The following is a 24,367-nucleotide window of genomic DNA, read 5'->3' on the forward strand; positions in this document are numbered from 1 at the left end:
CACACACACACACACACACACACACACACACACACACACATATATATATATATATATATATATATATATATATATATATATATGAAAAAACACAGTCACACACATACTGTGACTTGTTGCATGAATTTCATTTATTTCTGTACTGTCTGTACTGTTAGTTATATCAGGGATAATTTTTTTCATTCCCTGCTCTGCCCTGGGTACTATTTTGTTTATGTCTCTCCAATTTAAGTGCAAATTGCCTCTCCATGGTGGGTGCCAATTGCTTATTATGTGATCCTGATCTCCAGTTCTTAGTCTTTTGCATGGTCTATCTATGGAGATAAGATGGAAGCTGTAAGGTGGGTGGCCAGCCAGAGGAAACCAGCAAAGCAAAGAGGACAGCTGGTTCATTACAAAATGACTTTTGGATTATAAGCCCAGGCCCCAAAGAGAAATGGAGTGTGGGGCAAAATTGTCATTGCAGAAATGCCTGCACTGTACTTTAAACATTTGGGTGCATTTCCTCCCTTCTGGACTCTCAGACATTCATTTCTTCTCTCGACATTATTCGCGAGCTCTCTGCTTTCCCCACCTTCTCCTTCCCTGTGGCTCAGCTCCATTTAACATCTCTTTAGTAGTACAGAGATTTATCTCCTCTGGACAATCTGTTGCAGGGATTTCACAGCATTAAGCCACTACTATTTTTGATTGATGCCAACGTTGAATAAACCCTCTGCACAGGATTAAACCAAAGTGAACTTCCAATCCATGTGTGATGCTCCACTTCCTTCTGCCTTGGATGTATTAGTTGGATCTGTGTTTCTGCTCATGGGCTGGCTGGGCTTCAGCACGCCATGTACCACCCTAGCAAACCCAAGGAAACATTTCCTCCTGGTGGAAGGGTTAGTTGGGTAAATCAGTATAGCAGTAGGCAAAGAGAGATCCTCTCTCCCCTTGGATGTATGGATCACTCCTCTTTAGGCCTACCTGAGACATGAAGAGGGACAAGCCACCATCCTTTTTGTTTCTGTCCTTCAGTGTGAAATACATCCAAGACATTCTTATAGATGTTTTGTGTTATCAGTGGTCTCTTTAGTCCCAAGGCTGGACAGTCTGAAAATGTACATGGCCAGCATGACAGCAGAATAGACCAGTGTTTCCCAACCTTGGCAAGTTGAAGAGATCTGGACTTCAACTCCTACAATTCCCCTGGCTGGGGAATTCTAGGAGTTGAAGTCCAGATCTCTTCAACTTGCCAAGGTTGGGAAGCACTGGAATAGACTATTTCACTATCATTGGAAAAGTTTATTTAAAGAAGCAGAGAACATGTTGACTGCAAAAAAGAAAGTTGAAAAGGGTGACAAGGTTCTTGTATTCCCCTAAGCCAGGGATAGGCAAAGTTGGCTCTACTATGACATGTGGACTTCAACTCCCAGAATCCCGGAGTTAGCATGATTGACTCAAGAATTCTGGGAGTTGAAGTCTACAAGTCATAGAAGAGCCAACTTTGCCTACCCCTGCCCTAAGCAATTATATGATCTGCTTGGTTTTGGCTTAGACTATGGTATGAACCCATTTGTTGTAGGATTGGATTGTGTTTTATGAGGTAGTGCAATGTGCCCTCAGTTATTGTAATGCACAGTGTGTATACCTAACAACTCTGAAAACATTGATATTTTAAGAGCACTATGGCATAAGGGGTAAGCAAAGCTGAATACCACAAGCTGAGCAGAGATATCGGCATGTACTTGGAGAAAAGTCATGCCGGGTAACCTTTAATTACAGCCAAACTAAAAAGCAGGCTAAAGATCAAACTAGGACTTTTGGAGTGGAAGAAGAGCAAGGGTTACAAACATAGAAACATAGAAGATTGACAGCAGGAAAAGACTTCGTGGTCCATCTAGTCTGCCCTTATACTATTTCCTGTATTTTATCTTAGCATTGTTTATCCCAAGCATATTTAAATTCAGTTACTGTGGATTTACCAACTACGTCTGCTGGAAGTTTGTCACAAGCATCTACTATTCTTTCAGTAAAATAATATTTTCTGACGTTGCTTCTGATCTTTCCCCCAACTAACCTCTGATTGTGCCCCCTTGTTCTTGTGTTCACTTTCCTATTAAAAACACTTCCTTCCTGAACCTTATTTAACTCTTTAACATATTTAAATGTTTCAATCATGTCCCCCCTTTCCCTTCTGGTTTGCCTTCTGAGGAAGCAGGATGGGTAAAACAGATGGTGATTCAGCTTTTGGGGTCTATATGATCAGTTTCTGGAGCTCAACTGAACAGGCTGTGAGAGTAAACTGGTGACAAGAGCAACCTGCTTTTAGAGCCTGCCTTGGTTCCTCTTGGACTGATTCTGTGCAAGGCCCAGGACTGAAGGAGCCACAGTTGTGCCTTCTGACCTGCATCTTACAGTGACATTCAAGACTAAAGAGTATGGGCTTATTTTCAGGGTACTTCAGAGTCTGTCAGATTCATGGCAAGGATTTCTTTATACTGTGAAATTCTTATAACTAGTCCCCTCTCCCACTTCTTAAATATTTGTCTCTGCTTGCTTGAAGTGCTTCTAATTTCTTTATGAGTTTTTGCACCCACTCTTTTTAATCCCGAAGCTTTCCCCATAAATAAATAAAAAAATCAATATAAAATTGCCTTCCAAAAATAGTGTTCTTTGTTGGATTATGAAAATTAAGCCTGTTCATACCCAGATGTATCGGTCTTTAAATATTACATGAGTCATGCAGAATTCTGGTTTCCTGGCTTATAATGTGTCCTTTTCTTATTCTTAGCCTCATGGAAAAATATGTGAGGTACTGAAATGCTAAACAGCTTTTCCTTGTGTGCTTTTAGACTAGACTTTGCTCTAGATCTCTCTTTGGAAGGGAACGTGGTAAGGTTTCCTTAGATTTGAATTAAAGTTTCAAGTGCTCAGGTTAGAGACAAATGGGAAGAGAGAAAGAGAGAGAGATGGAGGGAGAGATGGAGGGAAGGAGGGAGAGAGAGATGGAGGGAGGGAGGGAGAGAGAGGGAGAGAGATGGAGAGAGAGAGAGAGAGAGAGATGAACTCTCTCTTAAAAATATAGGAAGTGTCATGATTCAGTGACTGAGTTCCATATACTGTAGTATACGCTAAAGATTCAAGATTTGGTCCTGCTTCTCCAACTATGCTGGCAAAACTCAGCCTAAATTTTAAACAGTTGACATTGGTAATTTCATTCTAATTAAAAGAGCGGCCTGACTGATTAGATCCATATAGGAAGACTATATGTCTCAGAGTATTTGCAGCCATAGTCTACTAGTCACAGAGAGATTACCGTAATCATACAATAGTATGATTCCAGAAAAGACCCTACAGCACAAGGGACCATGTGACCCCCAAGAACTTCAGTCCCCCCCTGCCGAGATCCTACATAAGTGTTTTAATGTAACAATGAGGATACATTCTGTGTATCCATACATATTATATGTGTTTAACGCATTAGTAGGATTTAATTATATTAACTGTTCTACCTGCCCGCTTATTTTGCTTTGGCTGCATTTAGTTTGGAGAGATATCTCATGGCACTCAAAGATCAAATGGCTAACAAATGATGTTGTTTTGACTGTGTCATTTCAGGGACTGGTATATGAATGGAAATTACCTGGTAATCCTGGTCAGTGTTACTATTATCCTTCCTCTGGCGCTCATGAAACAACTGGGTAAGGTTTATTACAGTTCCTTAACAACTCATCACTTTGATTGTCCCATGCTTAATGATTGTGTGGAAAAAAAGTGGGATCAGCAGGGAAAGTAGCATCAATATTGCTGAGTATACGTGAACAAGGGCTTTTGTTTCATCAAGTGTTTCTAAAAAGCATGTGAATTATCCCCAATATCCCATTCACTGGAATGCTCCTCTTCGTGCTATTTACTACTGAGAATTAAAGTATTATTTAGAAGTGGATAATCTTGGACTTTGCAAATTGGAAAACCCAAAGCACTCTTCTTTGCTTTCAGGAACATGTGCTTCAAAACTTTCTAATAGCTAAACCTCCTTATAGACAATAATAATGACACAGAGAGATAGAAATTTAGCCCAACAGGAAAACCTACAAATTACATTACAGATCCCTTGAAATGTTTTATTTTCTCTTCTTCCAGGTTATCTTGGTTATGCCAGTGGGTTTTCTCTTAGCTGCATGGTCTTCTTCCTTATTTCGGTGAGTTTGAATGATGATGGTTTATAAAGTCTTTTTTTTCTTTTCACTCTGTTTAAGATTTATTTATTATACAGAGCTGTTCATGTCTGTTTGGAAGTTTGATCCATTAAGTTCAACATGATTTACTTGCCAAAAAATGAGCATAAAATTACTTTAATTAGCAACTGTAGATAGTTCTTTCTTAACAACAGGAATTGTAAGGTTGTAAAACACAACTTTAGATGACTGTGCTGCTTAGCAACAGTGGTTGCAGCACTTTTGGTTGCTATTATTAAGTGAATCCTTTATTGTCATTAAGCATAATGTCACATGGTCAGCATTGGTGACCCCCAACCAGCTTCTCCATTGACTTTATTTGTCAAAAGCTGGCGGAGAAGTTTGCATTTGGTGATCATGTGAACATGGGATGCTGCAACATCATAATTGTGAGTTGGTTGCTAAGCACTTGGATTACAACAATCACGTGAATATAGGGGAACTGCCAGAACTATGAGATCAATCATAAGTACTACTAGTTCAGTACTATCATAAATTGTAATGGTTGCTGAACGAGTAGTTGTTAAGCAACTACTATATATTTCTATCTTGTCCATCTTTTAAGAATGGCAAATACATTTTCCTGTGTCCTTTATTCACCTAGCAACTTGATGGGAAAGATTAGATTACGAATGAGAAAGTTATTCTGAACTTGAGGGCTCCATTGAAACTGTTTTGGATCACAACTTTTAATAAGCCCCAACCTATGGTTAGAGATCATAAGAGCTGTAGCTAAGACATCACAAAGACTGAGGAAATTTGATAGCTCTGTTACCATGACTTGTCTAAGATACATTACCTGAAAATTTTAATGAAAAATCGTTCACGGTTGGACATTTTCAAGCATTTATTTGGGGTCTTTCCTTTTTCTTAATTTTTAAAAAATATTTAAGAGCATTGCTTATTCGTCTGTTTGTTTACAGAAATTCTACCCTGTTTTCCCCAAAATAAAATATTCCCTGATAATAATAATAATAATAATAATAATAATAATAATAATTATTATTATTATTATTATTATTATTATTATTATTATTATTATTATTATTTATTGGATTTGTATGCCACCCCTCTCCGTAGACTCGGGCTTTTGAGTACATGGCAATAAGGCCTAGCGCTTATTTCAAGGTTCAAAAATATATAAGAGAGGGTCTTATTTTTGGGTAAACACAGTAGCACTTCTCAGCTTAATCTGTTTTACAAGGATCTCATAAAGACAAAATAGGAGAGAGTCAGGGAAGGAAAAGTATGTTTGGTGCCAATTGCATCTCGAAGAAGATCCAGATTACATAAATGGAATCAAAATTTAAAAGAGGGTTCTTAGAAGATCTATTTTATCTTAGCTTCTAAGGGACCAATATTTGGGGGTATTGATGGACTACAATAGCATATTTACTTGCATGTAATTATTTCTGCTGGATTCTACCTCCATCAAACTAGCTGTACCGAGCCTCTGAATTTGGTCCTAAATCTTTTTCCTTTTGGGTCATCAGGCCAAAGAGGAGGATTTTGTATTTCCTGACATTGCTAAAATTGGACAGTGCTACTTTCTCAAGTGCAGGCTGTCACAGTAAATAGCTCGCAAGCAATTTGCCTCCAGCCTTTGCAAGATGCATCACTACATTCTCACTCCCTTGTCAGAAACACTGATCTATTTATGGGAGAAGAAGCTTTGTATCATTGTGAGGGACAACAGGAGAAGGTACAGGAAGTAGTGCCAGAGCCCTCATGGGGATGTTAGCATGCATACTAATAAAATACAATTTCAAATTGCCGGCCAATCTTGGAGAAGGGAGCTTTTTTTTTTTACCCTTCTTCAAGCTATTGAACATTTTCAAGTGAGAAGTGGTTCTTAGTTTAAATCCATGATGCTCTCTGAGCTTGATTTTTTTTCTTGCACATGTTTCATTACCCAAATGACAAAACATCATGATGTTGCCTTGTTTGGGTAATGAAATATTAGGAAGAAAACAATCCAGCTCAGAGAACACCAAGGACACTTTATTTCAACCCTGAGCTACAAATATTCTCCCTTATCAGTATTTTAAATCAGCTGGTTGGTCCTACACGGGATGCTGTATTGAAGATATTCACAACTAATCAAATTGTAACTTTTGACCTGGATTATAATAAAGACAATTCCAAAGGGCTTGCTAGCACTTTTCCCTAACACTCTAGTCCTATAAATAATCGTAGCTGTGAAAACATAGTGGTAGTGCAATTATCACAGGAGTATTTCTGCTGCCTACTTCTTGTTTTAAAAAGTTGCAATATGGTGACATTATGGTAAAATGTCTTTAGAAACTATATAAGTAAATCTCTTTCATGATATACATTGGTGACATGTCATGCTGCCTAAGCTTAGCATGTTTTACAAGCTTCATGCTGGTGCATGATATGAAGTACCACTGTGATACCTCCTACCTCAAGACATTTAATTTACTGTTTGCCTGATGCCTCAGGAAAGCTACTCAGTGGGGTTTGGGGTAGGTTAATGTTCTGTCTCCCTGATTTTAATTTGTATTATTTTGCCCTGCTTTTAAAATTTTATAAAAGTGAATGAATTTAGCAACTGTTTCTCAACATGGAATTTGAGTAGTTGTGTTTCACTGGCTTTTCTAGAACCTGTTTTAAATTTATTTTATAAAGAAAAACACAGTATCATTTTTTTTAAATTGCAAGATTTACCAGAACTGAACAGAACAGAATAGAATTCTTTATTGGCCAAGTGTGATTGGACACACAAGGAATTTGTCATTGGTGCATATGCTCTCAGTGTACATAAAAGAAAAGATACAGTGCTTACAAGCTTAGACTGTATATGCTACTATCTTTGTATTAGTCAAAACATAAAGTGGGTTTCAGAAATTTGAATTAGGAAAGTATGTACAATGTTTAGAACTCAGTTGTTAAGTTTTTCTAATACAAAGATGTGTGTGTGACTGTGGCTATTTCAGTGGAAAGTATAGTTCTCAGGATTCTTAAATAAAATTATAGCAGCAATAGGTAAATTGCTCCCTTCCAGATTTCTTTTCAACTCCTCTCAACTCAGTAAGGCCTGTGACAAGAATGTGAGATTGAGATACATAAGATAGGAAGGCATCATATTTCTAGTATTAACATAGTATCCCTCTGATATGTGCACTTTTCTATTGGACCTCTCTGACTGGCCAACATGACCTACCACACTCATCCCCAGAAGAGCTGTAAGAAGTGGCCAAGAAGCTTCTTCAGGTTCTCCTTAAATTGAAATGTTTTCAAGGACAAAAATAAGAAAAGTCCAGTTGCCTTTTGGAAAAGCATCTTTGGGGCAACCATGACCTGGATGATTGAGAATTTCCATAGACATCATCTTCTAGTTCTGGTCCATCTCCATTCAACCAATCAGAAATACACTCACTTTTTTATATTAATAATAATGTAACCTGAATACAATGTACCCGGTGCCTGCCATCTTTCTACCATGAATTGGTTTGGACACCATTTGGTTTTTTATATATATTTTAAGAATGTCTTTGAATGCATTTTTAAAACAACAACAACACGCATCTTGCCTGTCCATAGAAGGGCATAGCTAGCCTTAAAATGCCTGTACTGTATATCAGATGACGCTGGTGAGATCCTCTTCCTCCTCCTCCTCCCTCTTGTAATTCCCAAAGAAATCCCTATTACCTGGCTTTGTTGGATAGGGTAGGCATCTTTCCACATGAAGCACTGGGTTGTGACCAATAATCATGCTTTTCATTGTCTAAGAGCATGAAAGGCACTCTTGGAGAGAGGGATTATAACAATGGCAGTTGATATTGTCACTTATTCATTTGTTTTACAGTAACCTTGTTTTTGTTATTAAAAAGCAATGTAGTCGGTTAGAGTAGAGATTCTGGCAAAGGCTATGGACACTTGTTTGTTTCTGCTTGTCTTATATAGCAGTAGACTGAATTAGTGAGTGACTCTTGGTGAGCTACAACTCCAAAACATAGAATTAAAATTGGGGTAACATAAAGCATGGTAAATGTTCAGAACAGCATAAAAAGAAAAATAGGACAATGGGATAAAAGACATAACAATAAGAACTAAATTAACAAAGACCAATTCTCGCATATATCAATCAAGAACTTCAGTTCTTTATGCGTTCTCTCCATGTTCTGGGTTAAAACACAGAGGAAGAACCAGATCCTACAGAAGAACCAACAGGTCAGAGCCATCCAAACCTTGTTTCACAGGGCAGGCAAACTTCCCGAGTCCCACCAGAAGACAGTTTCATAGTAGGAAAGAATGAAGACTCATCTTTAAACCCTGAGACTGAATTCTAAAAACAGAAGAGTGGTATTGTTTCCTAATAATTTTTGTTATGTTTTTAAACTTATTTGGATAGTAATATAATGATGGTAAATAAGCATGGCACAAAGCATGGGACAATCATTGAAAACAGGCAGTTCTGCAGATAAACTGACCCCATGCCATGAAGGACATTGATGCTTAAGGCCACCAATCAAAAACTCGTACACAGGCATTAGCTATTCTTTCCTCATATAACCCAGAGTTATCCAACATAGCTGATTTCTTGCCTGATGTTGAGGTCAGTGAGCATATGATTAAAATATGTGAAGCAGGCAAATGAAGGTCCTTGTACTGATGAGATCCATAGGGCCTCCCGACAGTGGTTACCAGCTAGATTTTGCAAGGCTCAGTGGAGTCCACTATTTTCCAGCCATTCTTGCCATGACATCAACCGGAAATCTACCGAGAACTTATGAGGTTTTATTTCCTCCGCAGGTCATTTACAAAAAGTTCCAGATTCCTTGTCCACTTCCTGAGCAGATCAACAACACAGACAACCTGAATTACACCTTGGTTAGCACAAGCAGCTATCAAAATGAACACACTACCGTGCAGGCCATGGATGAAGACATGTGCTTTCCAAGTTTGTTCATGCTCAAGTCTCAGGTCAGATGAGTGGGTTTCCAATGATGACAGCAGTAATTAATAATATATATTGTTCTCCAACCTAGATGCCATCCAAATGTGTGAATTTTCAGCAATGGCAATGCTGATTGTGGGTAGCACACTTGTAGGACACTTCCTGAAATTTAGGAAGGGTCCAAATTAGAGAATAATTTCAGGAAGTGTCCAAATCAGAGAATAATTATCAAACCCTGTTAATTGTATCAGATGTTTACTGTATTGCTGGCCTTATATTAAATGTTATTGGTTGTTGTAGACCAGACCTGTCCATTCAGCTCCATTTGTGTAAGCAGCAGGCACACGCACACTGTTTGTACAAGTGGATCTGTGTGCACATGTGTGCTCACCTGCTGTTTCTGCAGCTCGGTTCTGAATCAGCCATGGCCTGGTAATGGGTTAGAGACTCCTGCTTTAGTGGTTACAGCTGTCTGAGGGCCACAATAATACGCCTAGATTGGGATTCAGGGACCTGAGTTTCTGGGAATCATAATTCTGTAAGAATTTGTCTCCACTTTTTTTATTCCCTGCTAATCTTTGTTGACACTTTTTGGGGCATGTAATCTCTTTGCATGGGTATAGCTGAGGGCTTAAAATGGCATCACCCTCGCAGGCAAAAGCTTCTCTGACATTTCCCCAACATTGCTTCTCTTTTAACATTGCAGACAGCCTACACCATCCCTATCATGGCCTTTGCTTTTGTGTGTCATCCTGAAGTCCTTCCTATCTACACTGAGTTGAAAAAGTAAGCATGTACATATGTTAATAATACCACACTGTTGACATCATCAAAGTAGTGTTGCAAATTGAAGAAACAGCATGGGTGTCAGATTGCTGAATTTATAGGATGAATATAAAGATGATGTTTTAAGACACTAGTTCTTTTTCTTTCTTGTGCATGTACACATTTATTGCACATTGCCTGTAGCAAAATTTGGACAGCTTCCTTCCATGTCATAGGAAATACATGCAGCTCTAAGTACAAAAGGCAAAATTGGCTGGTTCCATTGCCATCCCAGAATGTTGGTTCTCAGTAGACCTGATTAGTCGAGAGGGGAGCTTGTATTTTGTGGTCTGTTAGAATTGAACTGCTGGGAATCAGTGCTATAGTTTTCCACTATAATTTCATAGCATGGATTGTGCAACTGAGGTTCATTTTAATTTAAAAACCATTTAGTGTTTCTCTGGATTTTCATAAAATATTGCTTCCTTTCCCAATAATAGACCGGTGATATACATGCCACCCAAACTCCTGTGACTTATTTATTTTATTTATTTATTCAATTTTTTAATGCTGCCCTTTTCCTTAGACTCAGGGCGGCTTTACAACATGTTAACAATAGCACTTTGTAACAGAGCCAGCATATTGCCCCCAGAGTCCAGGTCCTTGTTTTACCCACCTCGGAAGGATGGAAGGCTGAGTCAACCTTGAGCCGGTGATGAGATTTGAACCACTGACTTACAGATCTAGCAGTCAGCTTTAGTGGCCTGCAGTACAGTACTCTACCCGCTGCGCCACCTCGGCTCATGTAATATGAACTAACAGGATGAATGTTCAGGGTTTTAAAAAAATACATAAAATAATTTCATCAAGCATTTGCATTTTTAAATAATAGTGACATAAGGAAGAAATGATAACAATGCACTGCTTTGAATAAATTAAAACCACTGCGTGATTACCGTAAGTTAAATCCTTCTCATTGAGCTTTTGTATGTCTTTTAGCCCAACCAAGAAGAAGATGCAATGTATCTCCAACATTTCCATCACAGTTATGTATATTATGTACTTCCTAGCTGCCCTATTCGGTTATCTCACATTTTATGGTAAGTTCCTTTCTATTGCCCTAATGGTGAACCTTTGCCATGAGTTCCGGAGGTGGCATGCAGAGCCATCTCTCCAGGCACACAAGCCATTGCTTGTTGCTCTTTTGGGTTCTGGCACACCAGTTGGTCTTTGTGCGCACGGGAGTGCCAGAAACTGGAAGAGTAGCTGCCCGGCACGTGTATGTATGCCAGGAAGATGGTTTCCAGTGTGCACCAGTCACTTGATCTTCTGGTTTCTGGCACATATGCGCAGGTGAAGACCAGCTGAGAATCACACCCTTATCCCTTTTGTGACTCCCAGAATTTGGATCTTTTTAATTTTGGTGTGTGTGTGAGAGAGGGTATATATTAAGCCTTGTAAAGACTTCAGGCATCTATTTGATCTCTTCAATCCCTCTCTTGCCAATTTTGGAATATAAGATATAAGGCAGAGATGGCCTGGTGCCAGAACGGTCAGGTAGCGATTTTCGGGATGCGCACACACCTGCACATGAGCCCTTGCATGAGATTTTGCTTTTTCGCATGCACAACAAGCAAAATCTCGCATGAAGATGCTCGCACAAGCAAGATTTTGGCGATTTGTGGCAATCTTTTGTTTTTGCACAAGCACAGAAGCAAAAATATCAGTGAAAATCACCAAAATCTCGCTCATGCGCATGTCTTCACACAAGATTTTACTTGTTGTACATGTGCGGAAGCTAAATCTTGTGCTATCGGGCACCTATGTGCCCGCTGGACACCTGCGCACCACCAACAGCCTAGGAGGATGCACGGGTAGCGCCAAAAATGGGAGTCCTTCACTGACTGTTGGTAAGGTACCAACATACCTTACCAAGACTTGGCTAGGCTTCAAGCCAACAGAAAGTTTGCAATGTATCCCATGTTCTGTGCTTCCTAATTAAATGAAGGAAAGATAATTAGTGAGGGCAGAAAGCACTGTCTTTTTAAAGCTATAGCCTTATTTCCTCAACCACTGGAATGCAGTTGCAGGCAGCTACATGTTCTTCAGATGCTCAACTCACGAATGAATTATAAAGCACCAACGGTAGTGATGCTTTCACATTTTGCAACGCTTGTGTTCTCAGCTGTGCTTTGGACTGGCCTGTCTCGTGCATTTCATTACAGAACCTCCAAGGAATGCTGAATCCTTGCATTGTATCCTATACAAAGACATAATAGTACATCAAGTTTCCTTTGTTGCGCAATATAATTACTTCCATGTTCATTTGAGAAAACTGTAATTAGCATTTTACAAAGTTGTCCATGCCACCAGCCATATGATTGCAGCCTCCAGAAACAACAAACACCTCTACTGTCTTCAATTATATTAAAGGGGGGGGGGGGCATTTTGGGAGTTCTGTACAAAGAAAGTCCTTGTATTTAGCTTAATCAATGCTGCTCTTCTGTTCTCGACTGTCTCCTACAGGGCAAGTAGAATCAGAGCTGCTTCACACCTACAGCAGGGTAGACTCACTTGACGTGCTGATCTTGTGTGTGCGAGTAGCTGTATTGATTGCTGTGACATTAACAGTGCCCATTGTTCTATTCCCGGTGAGTTCCTCTGTCAAGACCAAGTGGGATCTTGTGTTGTGTGTGTTGTTTTTTAAATGGAATCTCGATCTAAAATCTAATTCCTATCTTGCATGAATTCTTTCCCCCCCACACACAGTTTCCATATATACACATCTATGCATATACTTTAAAACATATCAAAAACATACATAATTATACATTTTTATCCAATCTATCATGAATCAATACCCTTTTCTGCACCTATTTTATACTGCTATTTATCAGTCTGTTTTTCCTCATTGTACACTCACCTCTTCTATCTCCATCTCCTCCTTCTACCTTCTACCTTCTTCCTCTTCCTACTTCCCTTCACTCCTTCTCTCCTCCTCTTTCTACCTCTTAACCTGTCCCTGAGTGATTCTAATTGTAATTTATTTTGTATTTAACATATTCCCATTCATCTTTTAGTTATCAGTGTCCCTTCTAAACTCATTGTTTTTTATATTGTATCTATACATGCAATTCTTTATTCTAGGCATGTACTGCTAATCTGATTCTGTCTCCTCAAAAATCTAATTTTGTCAAGAAGCCATGCAAAAAACCAAAATTGCATGAATTTTATTTTTGTCTATTTTTTGTAACTGAAGAAGGAGTCTACGGAGATGGGCGGCATACAAATCAAATCAAATCAAATCAAATCAAATCAAATCAAATAAATAAATAAATAAATAAATAAATAAATAAATAAATAAATAAAAATCAAGAGAGCCTAGACTGTAAACCAATAAAGGCATTGTGATTTACAGTGGTGCTTTGGTTAATTGTCAACTGGTTCTGGGAGGCTCAATGAGTACCAAAAATGATGAGTACAAAACAAAATTTTTCCTATAAGGAATAATATAGTCACAAGGGAGTCAACACCGACAAGTTCTAGCTTGTGCATTGAGCGATAAATGATGAGTATCGGGACAACATTTTCACATTAAAACATGTTGAGTATCAAATTCAATGAGTTTCAAAACTGTTGAGTACCAAGGTATCCGGGTTGTTCAAAACCATAGCACCACTGCTAGATGTAAGTACTGGTAGATGATTAAGGAGAAGTTATAGTCATAGCTATAGTCCTTAATCATAATCCACCAAATTAGAAATAGGAAATGAAGTAAAAAAAACTTAAGCCATTAGATCAGAAGTCTATTTAATTGGGCAAAAAGGATAAATTCAAGTAGCTGTGATGAAGGCAGACCTAAAATATGCACAGTGAAGAAGTCTGTTATGTTTCTAAAAGGGGGAACCTGACTATTTTGTCTTTCTTCAGGTGCGCCGTGCAATCCAGCAGATGCTTTTTCCAGACAAGGATTTCAGCTGGATTCGGCACATTATCATTGCTTTTGTGCTACTGACCTCTATTAATTTGCTTGTTATTTTTGCTCCCTCCATCTTGGGAATCTTTGGCTTAATTGGTAAGTCTTGCATTCCATGAATCTTTTTATTAAGGATTTTAACAATGCCAAAAGATAATACAAATATCCAATAATAAAAAAAATATTATATTTGTAATAAATAATATTTTTAAAAAGAAATGCAAAATGCAAAAGAAGAAAGTGAGAAAGAGAGTGAGAGGAAAGAAAAGAAAAAAGAGGGAGGGAAGGAAGGAAGTATATATAAGAAAGTTACTGATGTCAAACTATTGCTGCTATTTAACATGGATTCTGCATTTTGGCAAACTATCCACTGTGGATTTATTTATGGATATGCCATAGATATAATCATTTATATTTTAAATAATGTTTCTGAAAAGTATTTCTAATATACAAGGAAGAATCTATGTTCTTTCCTAATAGGAAAGTGAACACAAGAACAAGGGGGCAGAATCTGAGATTAGTTGGGGGAAACATTAGAAGTAACGTGAGAAAATATTATTGATTGGTAAATCCACAGTAACTGAATTTAAACATGCCATATATCTGCCCTAAGTAAGATAAAATACAGGAAATAGTATAAAGGCAGACTAGATGGACCATGAGGTCTTTTTCTGCTGTCAATCTTCTTTGTTTCTAAATAAACAAGCTCCTAATAATAATTACTTGCATTAGGACAATAATTATTCCATACTTCTTTGGGAAGGTCTATGGACTCCTTGTTTGCCATGTAATTCCAAAGGTCTGTTTTTTGTTGTTTTTGCTCATAGCCACTCATCAGTTGCTTTTTCCCCCCTGTTGATTTTAAACCCAAACACTATCCTAGGAGGAAAATCAATAGTTGGTCTGGACTCTGCCAACGATGAGGAGCAAGGCCAGAGGTCCTGTTGTCAGAGCTTGTCTTGTTTTCCCAAAAATATATTAGTGGAGAAAAGTGAAGCCCAGGGTGTTTCATTTTCTGAAGATCCTAAACCTGTTCTCTGTTGGACTCTCCCAGGTGCCACCTCAGCTCCTTGCCTGATATTCATCTTTCCAGCAATATTCTACATCCGGATCATGCCCAAAGACCAGGAGCCTATGAAATCCCCTCCCAAGATCCTGGTACGTATTCTCTAAAAATCCAGTTTGGCTACTTCGGTTATTCAAGGGAGTCCCAAGTGATAGATTATATATATATAATATATATATATAATTCAAGGGAGTCCCAAGTGATAGATTATACATATAGCTGCCCAGAGTCCATCTGGAGTTGGTGTGGCTTATAAACCTAATAAAATAAATAATCAATAAATAGCTGCAGTGCTACTTAGCCATAAAAGTTGCATGATTCATTTTGGGAGGGAGGGAGGAGGGAGCTTATGTGAAGTATAGAAATACAATGGTACCTCTACTTAGGAACTTAATTCATTCCGTGACCAAATTCTTAAATAGAAAAGTTTGTAAGAAGAAGCAATTTTTCCCATAGGAATCAATGACCATTTCAATAGCTACTTCTGTTCAGTTTTCTCAAAAGACACCTTACAAAATAATACTATAGAGGGATATAGCATTGCTTCCAGCTGTACGGATTCAGCTCCAGTGATCTTAGAAGCCGATGTCTTAGAAGAACTTGAACGATTAAAGATAAATAAGGCAATGGGTCCAGATGGCATCCACCCCAGAGTTCTTAAAGAACTCAGATCTGTCATTGCTACCCCCCTGACTGATTTGTTTAACCAATCCTTGTTAACAGGAGAAGTTCCTGAGGATTGGAGAATGGCCAGTGTTGTGCCTATTCACAAGAAGGGCAGTAGAGAAGAAGCTGGTAACTACAGGCCAGTTAGCTTGACATCAGTTGTAGTTAAAATGATGGAGACTCTACTCAAAAAGAGGATAAATCAGCACCTAAAAAACAATAACTTATTAGACCCAAATCAGCATGGCTTTACTGAAGGCAAATCATGTCAGACTAATCTCATTGATTTCTTTGACTATGTCACAAAGGTGTTGGATGAAGGTGGTGCCGTGGATATTGCCTACCTGGACTTCAGCAAAGCCTTTGATACGGTTCCACATAAAGAGCTGATAGATAAATTAGTGAAGATTGGACTTAATCCCTGGATAGTTCAATGGATTTGCAGCTGGCTGAAGCGTAGACATCAGAGAGTTATTGTTAATGGCGAGTATTCTGAGCAGAGTCAGGTTACAAGCGGTGTGCCACAAGGGTCTGTTCTGGGTCCTATTCTTTTTAATATATTTGTGAGTGACATAGGGGAAGGTTTGGTAGGGAAGGTTTGCCTATTTGCCGATGACTCTAAAGTGTGCAATAGGGTTGATATTCCTGGAGGCGTCTGTAATATGGTAAATGATTTAGCTTTACTAGATAAATGGTCTAAGCAATGGAAACTGCAGTTTAATGTTTCCAAATGTAAAATAATGCACTTGGGGAAAAGGAATCCTCAATCTGAGTATTGTATTGGCAGTTCTGTGTTGGCAAATACTTCAAAAGAAAAGGATTTAGGGGTAGTGATTTCTGACAGTCTCAAAATGGGTGAACAGTGCAGTCAGGCGGTAGGGAAAGCAAGTAGGATGCTTGGCTGCATAGCTAGAGGTATAACAAGCAGGAAGAGGGAGATTATGATCCCACTATATAGAATGCTGGTGAGACCACATTTGGAATACTGTGTTCAGTTCTGGAGACCTCACCTACAAAAAGATATTGACAAAATTGAACGGGTCCAAAGACGGGCTACAAGAATGGTGGAAGGTCTTAAGCATAAAACGTATCAGGAAAGACTTCATGAACTCAATCTGTATAGTCTGGAGGACAGAAGGAAAAGGGGGGACATGATCGAAACATTTAAATATATTAAAGGGTTAAATAAGGTCCAGGAGGGAAGTGTTTTTAATAGGAAAGTGAACACAAGAACAAGGGGACACAATCTGAAGTTAGTTGGGGGAAAGATCAAAAGCAACATGAGAAAATATTATTTTACTGAAAGAGTAGTAGATCCTTGGAACAAACTTCCAGCAGATGTGGTAGATAAATCCACAGTAACTGAATTTAAACATGCCTGGGATAAACATATATCCATCCTAAGATAAAATACAGAAAATAGTATAAGGGCAGACTAGATGGACCATGAGGTCTTTTTCTGCCGTCAGACTTCTATGTTTCAATGTAAAAGCAAATAATGTGTGCAATTGGGGAAATCACAGGGAAGGTGGAGGCCCAGTTTCCTCCCAGGAGATTCCTAGAGAGGCCCCATGGAAGCTTCTCCCCACCTTTTCCGGCCCTGTTTCCTCCTAGAAGATTCCCTAGAGGCCCTACAGAGGCTGCTCCCCACTATTTCCAGCCCTGTTTCCTCCCAGGAGATTCCTAGAGAGGCCCCACAGAGGCTTCTCCCTGCCTTTTCTACTTACAGTTTCAGAGGTTCAGGTTTGTAAGTGGAAAATGGTTCTTGAGAAGAGGCAAAAAAAACTTCAACACCCAGTTCTTATCTAAAAAGGTTCATAAGTAGAGGCGTTCTTAGGTAGAGGTACCACTGTATACAGCTATATGAACATGCTTTGTTATGAATCGGTTGCCGACCCATTTTTATCACAACCGGCACAAATTAAACTGACTTTGGATGTTTAGATTATTCTCCTTGCTCCGGTTGTTGGGAGAGGAAAGAGACATACAGTGATACCTCGTCTTACAAACGCCTCGTCATGCAAACTTTTCGAGATACAAACCCAGGGTTTAAGATTTTTTTGCCTCTTCTTACAAACTATTTTCACCTTACAAACCCACTGCCACCGCTGGGATGTCCGACCTCCGGACTTCCGTTGCCAGCGAAGCACCCATTTTTGTGCTGCTGGGATTCCCCTGAGGCTCCCCTCCATGGGAAACCCCACCTCCGGACTTCTGTGTTTTTGTGATGCTGCAGGGGAATCCCAGCAGGGGAATCCCAGCAGCACAAAAACGGGCGCTTCGCTGGCAACGGAAGTCCGGAGGTGGGTTTCCCAGCAAGGGGAACCTCAGTGAAATCGCAGCATTGCACAAACACAGAAGTCTGGAGGTGGGGTTTCCCATGGAGGGGAGCCTCAGGGGAATCCCAGCAACGCAAAAACGGGTGTTTCGGCTGGCAAAAGTGGTGAATTTTGGGCTTGCACGCATTAATTGCTTTTCCATTGATTCCTATGGGAAACATTTTTTCGTCTTACAAACTTTTCACCTTAAGAACCTCGTCCCGGAACCAATTAAGTTTGTAAGACAAGGTATCACTGTACATTCATAGTGTTCTGCTTCCACCCTTTGGGGGCTCCTTTCTGCGAGTGACACTTCTCCTTCCCTCCTGTCTCTTCTCCCTGCAGGCATCCCTCTTTGCGTGCCTCGGGGTGCTCTTCATGGTCATGAGCCTCAGCTTCATCATCAACGACTGGGTGTCAGGTGGCCTAAAGAGTGGAGGCAGCCACTAGGTGACATTTGGAGCCCCGTGATGCACAAAGAAGCCTTGGGAAACTCAACTGGCTTGGATCCATTTCCTGCCCCTGCCCTGCGTTCAATACTGTATCATTCTCTCATTCCTTGTTACATTCTGGGCCACAGGTGCTATTCCAGTATGAAATCCTCACACTCACACTGAGCCAGAGATGCTGCAGCCCGGAAGCCAGTCTCTTACTTTCTCTGGGCATTTGATTTTCTCTCAAAGTCTAGGATCGGCCAGGCTAACAGTAGTCTAGATGAGCACATAAACTGGAAAAATAAGCCCATTCCAAGGGAAAGGGAGGGGAGGCTGCTATGATACACAGTATATCTTCGGTTCTCTATGTCCAGTCCAGCTGGCCCACACCAAGGGGACTCAAAAGTGAGCAGGGCCAGAAGAAAATAGAGCAACTGTGCTAAATAACTTGGATGTAGGGCTCTCACTTGATGCTCACTAATGAATGGTTGACTTGGGCCAAGCTTTATATTATATGAATATTATATTGAGGCTACAGAATGAAAAGCAAAGGCTTTTTAAAGCTTGAAGAGGTTTAAGAAAAAAAATAATATTAATTCCTTTTTTTTAAAAAAACCCGTATTGGTCACAATCTCAGCTCCAACTACAGATCCTTAATCCTCCTCAAATGTCACTTGGCAGGCCTGGCTTTTTTCCTCTCTCTCCCTTACACTGGTTCAGTTTCCTTGTCTGCCCTCTGCAATGAACTCCTTACCACTTTTTAGGTAGCTGTAAGACTTAACAGTGGGAGGCAGGCTAATGGGGACATACTGGGAAACTACAGGCCCTCTGAACTACCAGTTGTGATGGGGTGAAGATTTGCACTGGTTTCCAAGGATCCATTTACATGTTCTGAATTATCCTGAGGCATTTGAAGCGGAGAAGAGATGATGGCACTGGAAATTGGGCAATGTAACTCTCTCTTCTTATACATAACTGAGCTTTAGTTTGGATTGGAGATGGTCCTATTGTTCATGTCTTCAAAACCTAACTTCTGTTTGTTTGTTCCAATGGGAAGCAATAATCACAGTTTTAAGATTCTATGTTAGTTGAACTCTTATGTTTAAAAATCATTCATCCCTTGATGCTACATAAATGGACCACGCTGGCTGATGAATTCTGGGAGTTGCAATCCTAAAACTTTTAAATGACATCATATATGGGAAGGCTAGCTTTCAGGATTCATCCGTGGTTTAAAACATGAAATTATAAGGCCTTGGACAGAAAAGTATACACCATCTGAACATACAGCAAGCAGGTTCTTATGAAGCTAAGATGATTTCAGAATGTTTAAACTGTGGAAAACTTTAATGAAAAACCCGTTAATCAAAACTGATATAACATTCCAAGACTGGAAAATTCAATTTTTCCTTCCTGTTAGTAATACCTGTTTTACATTGTAACTAGAGCCTAGTCCTTGCAACGGGGGAACAAAAATGCAATAGGTTGCTTCTGAGAAGATTTGAGCGAAGATTATGATGCTAGTTGTAGCGCTGCACGGTAACTTGTGAAAATATTTTGAAGCTTTAGGGGTACTCTGATGGTTCCTAGGTATAAACAGTCATCTCTAGTCTGAATGTATATTATATTTAGTACTTAGCCCTAAAATATAATCCTTATTACGCAACAAGAAGCTGATAATGATGTTTGCAAAATTGTCCTATTCTTCTGTCATAATCCTGAAGAACATTTTTCATACCTTTCAATAATCATCAGACAAAAGTTAGCTCCTCTGGTTTTATAGGAAGCAATGAACTACCCTAAGTATTAACAATACTAAGCAAATGAAATGGAATACATTCCTTCCTTGTTGCCATAGCTAGCACTTCAAGTCAAACCCTGGTCGAGATTTTAAAGATGCACTTTCTGCCCTGGATTACAAAAACATGTTTTTTGTGTTGTACAAATCCAGTTGGGCCATGCAGAACATTTCGGAACTTAGTAAGTACCAGCACTTTTCCTCCCCAATATTGATCTATATTGGATCAAGAAACTCAGCATTCCTGCATCATATTTTCCAAATTGTAGTGTACAATGATGTAATAGGTATCTCAGAGCAGGTGGCCTTAGCTTTCCATTCCATGTCGGATGTTTGGATATGCAGCTAAGGTTAACCAGATAGCTGTGTTTCTGGGAATACAATCCCAGATTGAATTAAGGTGCTTGCAGGAATGCCTGAGATGGAAAACACTGGACCTCTTGTGTTAGAACACTTTGGCACTGAAAGCACTGTAGCTTTCTTCTGCTATTACCTATGCACAGCAGCACTTCATGTAGGCCCTGAATGGGGCGCAGTACCAAAATTCCTTGCTTTCTATGCACATCCACTTTCTGCGCACTTTCAGCAATAATGTTTCTGCCATCCCTGGAAAAACTGGAACAGGATTGCAGGGTGGGGAGGGGATAGCTCTGTGTCACAAAACTATGTTGGAATGTTGCATTCACTCTGCTAATGTGACACATTGCAGTGGCTTGTCGGTTCTAGCGCCACAGTATATAAAAGGCACTGGTTGAAGCTTTACTGCCCTCTGCCGTGGATTGTGACTCTTGCAGCATCCAACAATTTGCACCTTGAAAAACTAGTGATTTTCTTCTTCATTTAATTGTCTCAAAGACTAATTCATACACAAAAAATGTTCCAAAATGGGATACATTGCAAACGGAACTTGAGGGATATAATGAAGTAAGTCAAATCTTCAGAATAAATGGATGTTGCATTAGGAACAAGCTATTTTCACTCTGAAATCTTGGTCTAAGGACATGGACAGCAATTCTTCCCAGCTCTTGCCCTCGCATTAGCAAAATCCCAAAGTCCAATTGTTCTTGGTGACATTTCAATAGTGTAATTATTTCTATACTGATGTTGGTGCAGCAAACACTAAACCTCTTCTGCATTATTCCCATGTAACAACAACAAAACAGGTGAATCACATCTGTGATCTTAAATAAATAGATTTCCTTCTGAAACTCATTTCCTAGTGATTGCCTTAAGAATCTGGTCTAAAGAGAAGAACAAAAAATAATCCCCATGTTCATTCAGAGTCTAGACTGTGTGTTGAGTTCTGAAGTCATTTAGTTCAACCTCAATCATATTTTACTTTTTCCCACCATTTATCATCTTCAACTTTCCGCCCAACCTTACAAAAGTCATTTTTTAAAAGCCTCATTCATTTATATATTATATCCTATGAATTGTATGGTTGGATTGTTGTTTAAACTAATTTTTAAGTCAATCAGTAATTATTTCTAGGGATTAATAACTATAATGCACATAATAAGAAACATGTATTTTTGTATTGGGGTGGTGGCTGGTCAATTAGCTTTTTATAAATAATGTATATAAGAGTAGATCTCTTTTTAATGTATTTGTTGTTGCGCTCACTAACTCTGTATAGTGTACATATGTTATGTCCTCATTAAAGAGGGTTTGGATCCCAGAAGTCTTGTCTGAGTTACAGAGAAAACTTACTACTAGGTGTGAAACTCAGGGTAGTATGGGCTGTTTCTAAAGCTTGGTGTCCAGTTGCAAGAACTGTGATGAAAAAAGACTACTTCTGTGGTTACAAACATTTGGGTTAACTTGTTTTATATGATCTGCTTCTTAAGCCTAAACATGATGGAAGTCAGCTTGAATCTTCTGGATGATTTCTGATATTGATGGAGAATAGCAGAAGATCCACAATTTAGCTGCATTGCCTTATATAACTGCTGTCCCACCGAAGCATCATGTGATGGATACTTCTCAAACCAGAAGAAGGGGTGGAATGGGAAAACATGAGATAGTGACACAGCGTAAATCCACCTTAATTATGCTAGTTGTAAATTGAACCAGAGGATTGGTTTAGTGGGCTTTCGAGTTTAATGTCAAGCTCTGCGAGGTAGGCAAACTATGAAAACAACAGCTTGGGTTTCTGCAAAAATGTTTATCATTAAATAAAGAATCTTGAAAACCTGAACATTGCAAGGAAGGAGCAAAAGAAATGTAGGCTAATGGCTTAATTTCCAAGACAGCATTCTTCTGACCTGTTAGGTACTCCTAAAAGGTTACTAGTTACTTATTAGTCCCTGTTGCCAATTGACCATTTGTTTAACCTCTTTGTGTCATTCTCAATGTTAGGCAACATCAACTGTCTTTTATGTATTTTAATATTTATTTATTTTCTTTAACTTAGACTCGAGCTAGAGATAAGGTTCCAGTGTTTGTTTGCAACCAGACAAAGATTGGTTGTTTAATAATTAATAATAATTTATTAGATTTGTATGCCGCCCCTCTCCGAAGCCTCGGGGCAGCTCACAACAATAATAAAAACAATATTATAGCAAAACAAATCTAATATTTTAAAAAAATGTCTGCACTGATTCAGGGCTAAAAGACCTACTGTTATCAGCAAAGTGACTGGGTAGAAATGAAAGAGAAAAAATAAAGAGGTGCATTGACTGATGCAGAATCTCAAGGGCTATTTCTCCTTTCTTTTCATTTCCAAACCCACAGAGGTTTTGGAAAGGGTAGCCTATATCTGCCCTTCTGGTGTGCAAACAGCAAGCAAGTTGTGCTGCCTCGCTCAACGTAGGTTAAACATCAGTATCTCAGTCTCTGTGTGCATTGCACAATATGCTTAAGCAGATACATTAGAGATTTGAAGGCATAGCATAACTTGGTTAGCATTAACCTTGGGCTTTTGGTTTTTGTGACTCAAGTGTCAGTTACGGTGCAATGTAGTGTGCGAAACCCTGAGAACTGGTCAATTCAATAACCAGGTTCAATATGTTGTATGAACACGACCTACGTGTCATAAGGCACAGAACACAGAAATGTACTTCGGAAGAAAAGGGATAAAATATTTACCCAAAGGACATTGATCTGCTTTCCTCCCAGAGGTGACGCAGGCATTCCACCACTCCTCTGTGTGTGTGTGTGTGTGTGTGTGTCCCTGTTCCCTTTTTCTCTGTGTTCCAAATTACAAAGCAATGGGAGAACTTTGTCTGAAAGAGCCTATTTCTAGAACGGTTTTAAATTACATGTAGAAATTAGATCTATATTTGGAAATGAAACAAATCTTTTAAAACAATAATAAAGAAAACGTGAAACCTTTTCCTGTATGTGGATTTTTGCGTCTGTGATTGAAAAGCGAAGATTTGACAGCCAGATTAGGGGTCTCCACCTAGGAAAAGAATGTGGGCAAACTTAAACCACAGAACAGTGGTACTTCTACTTATGAACGCCTCCACTTAAGAACTTTTCTAGATAAGAACCGGGTGTTCAAGATTTTTTTGCTTCTTAAGAATGATTTTCTACTTAAGAACCCGAGCCTGGAAAGATTTCCCAGGAAATCTGAGACTGGCACGAAGGCCCGGCCAGTTTCCTGCCATTCCCCCTGGCTTTCTCTGTCTGGTGCAGTATATGGGAGGCAGCCTCATGCCAGGTGTATAGGAGGCGTGTGCTTCTCCTCGCCACTTCAGAGTCCCTCTTTCTTTTTTTTTAAGCCTTAAAGTTTTGGATTTCTTTTGATTCCCCTCACCTCACCTTCTTCCTTCGGCAGCAACTCTCCTCCTCCTTTTCTTCCTCCTCCTCCTCCCAGCCAAATTCTGAGCTTTTATTTCTTTCCTAATGGGTTTGCACACATTATTTGCTTTTACATTGATTCCTATGGGGAAAATTGTTGCTTCTTACAAACCTTTCTACTTAAGAACCTGGTCAAGGAACGAATTAAGTTCTTAAGTAGAGGTACCACTGTAACTTAATTCAATAACAGTGAAGGTGGACCTATGGCATGTGTGCCACAGGTGGCACCTGGAGCCATAACTGAGGGCACATGAAGGTTTGTCCTATCTAAGCTCCAGCACGCATGCATGTACTGGCTAATATATTTTCAGCCTACTTTTTAGCCATTTTTGCTCTCCAAATGCTTAAGAAAGCCTTCTGAACCCTGGGGACAGTGAACATTGGCCCAACAAACCA

General features: G+C 39.3%; 1 protein-coding gene across 2 annotated transcripts in view; it reads left to right on the top strand.

Annotated features, from left to right (window-relative positions):
* The window catches only part of SLC38A3 (solute carrier family 38 member 3), an 80,221-nt gene extending 56,721 nt beyond the window's left edge, over positions 1-23,500 (top strand). For both annotated transcript variants that reach the window (XM_070738776.1, XM_070738778.1), the window contains 9 exons: positions 3,604-3,686; positions 4,129-4,187; positions 9,000-9,170; positions 9,851-9,930; positions 10,909-11,009; positions 12,436-12,560; positions 13,840-13,984; positions 14,940-15,043; positions 18,281-23,500. In XM_070738776.1, coding sequence (XP_070594877.1) covers positions 3,604-3,686; positions 4,129-4,187; positions 9,000-9,170; positions 9,851-9,930; positions 10,909-11,009; positions 12,436-12,560; positions 13,840-13,984; positions 14,940-15,043; positions 18,281-18,385 — 973 coding nt within the window. In that variant the 3' untranslated portion in view covers positions 18,386-23,500. The remainder of the gene's footprint in view (positions 1-3,603; positions 3,687-4,128; positions 4,188-8,999; positions 9,171-9,850; positions 9,931-10,908; positions 11,010-12,435; positions 12,561-13,839; positions 13,985-14,939; positions 15,044-18,280) is intronic.
* The last annotated feature ends 867 nt before the right edge of the window (positions 23,501-24,367 follow it).

The sequence above is a fragment of the Erythrolamprus reginae genome, chromosome 2 (assembly GCF_031021105.1).
Source record: "Erythrolamprus reginae isolate rEryReg1 chromosome 2, rEryReg1.hap1, whole genome shotgun sequence".
Classification (NCBI taxonomy): Eukaryota; Metazoa; Chordata; class Lepidosauria; order Squamata; family Dipsadidae; genus Erythrolamprus; species Erythrolamprus reginae.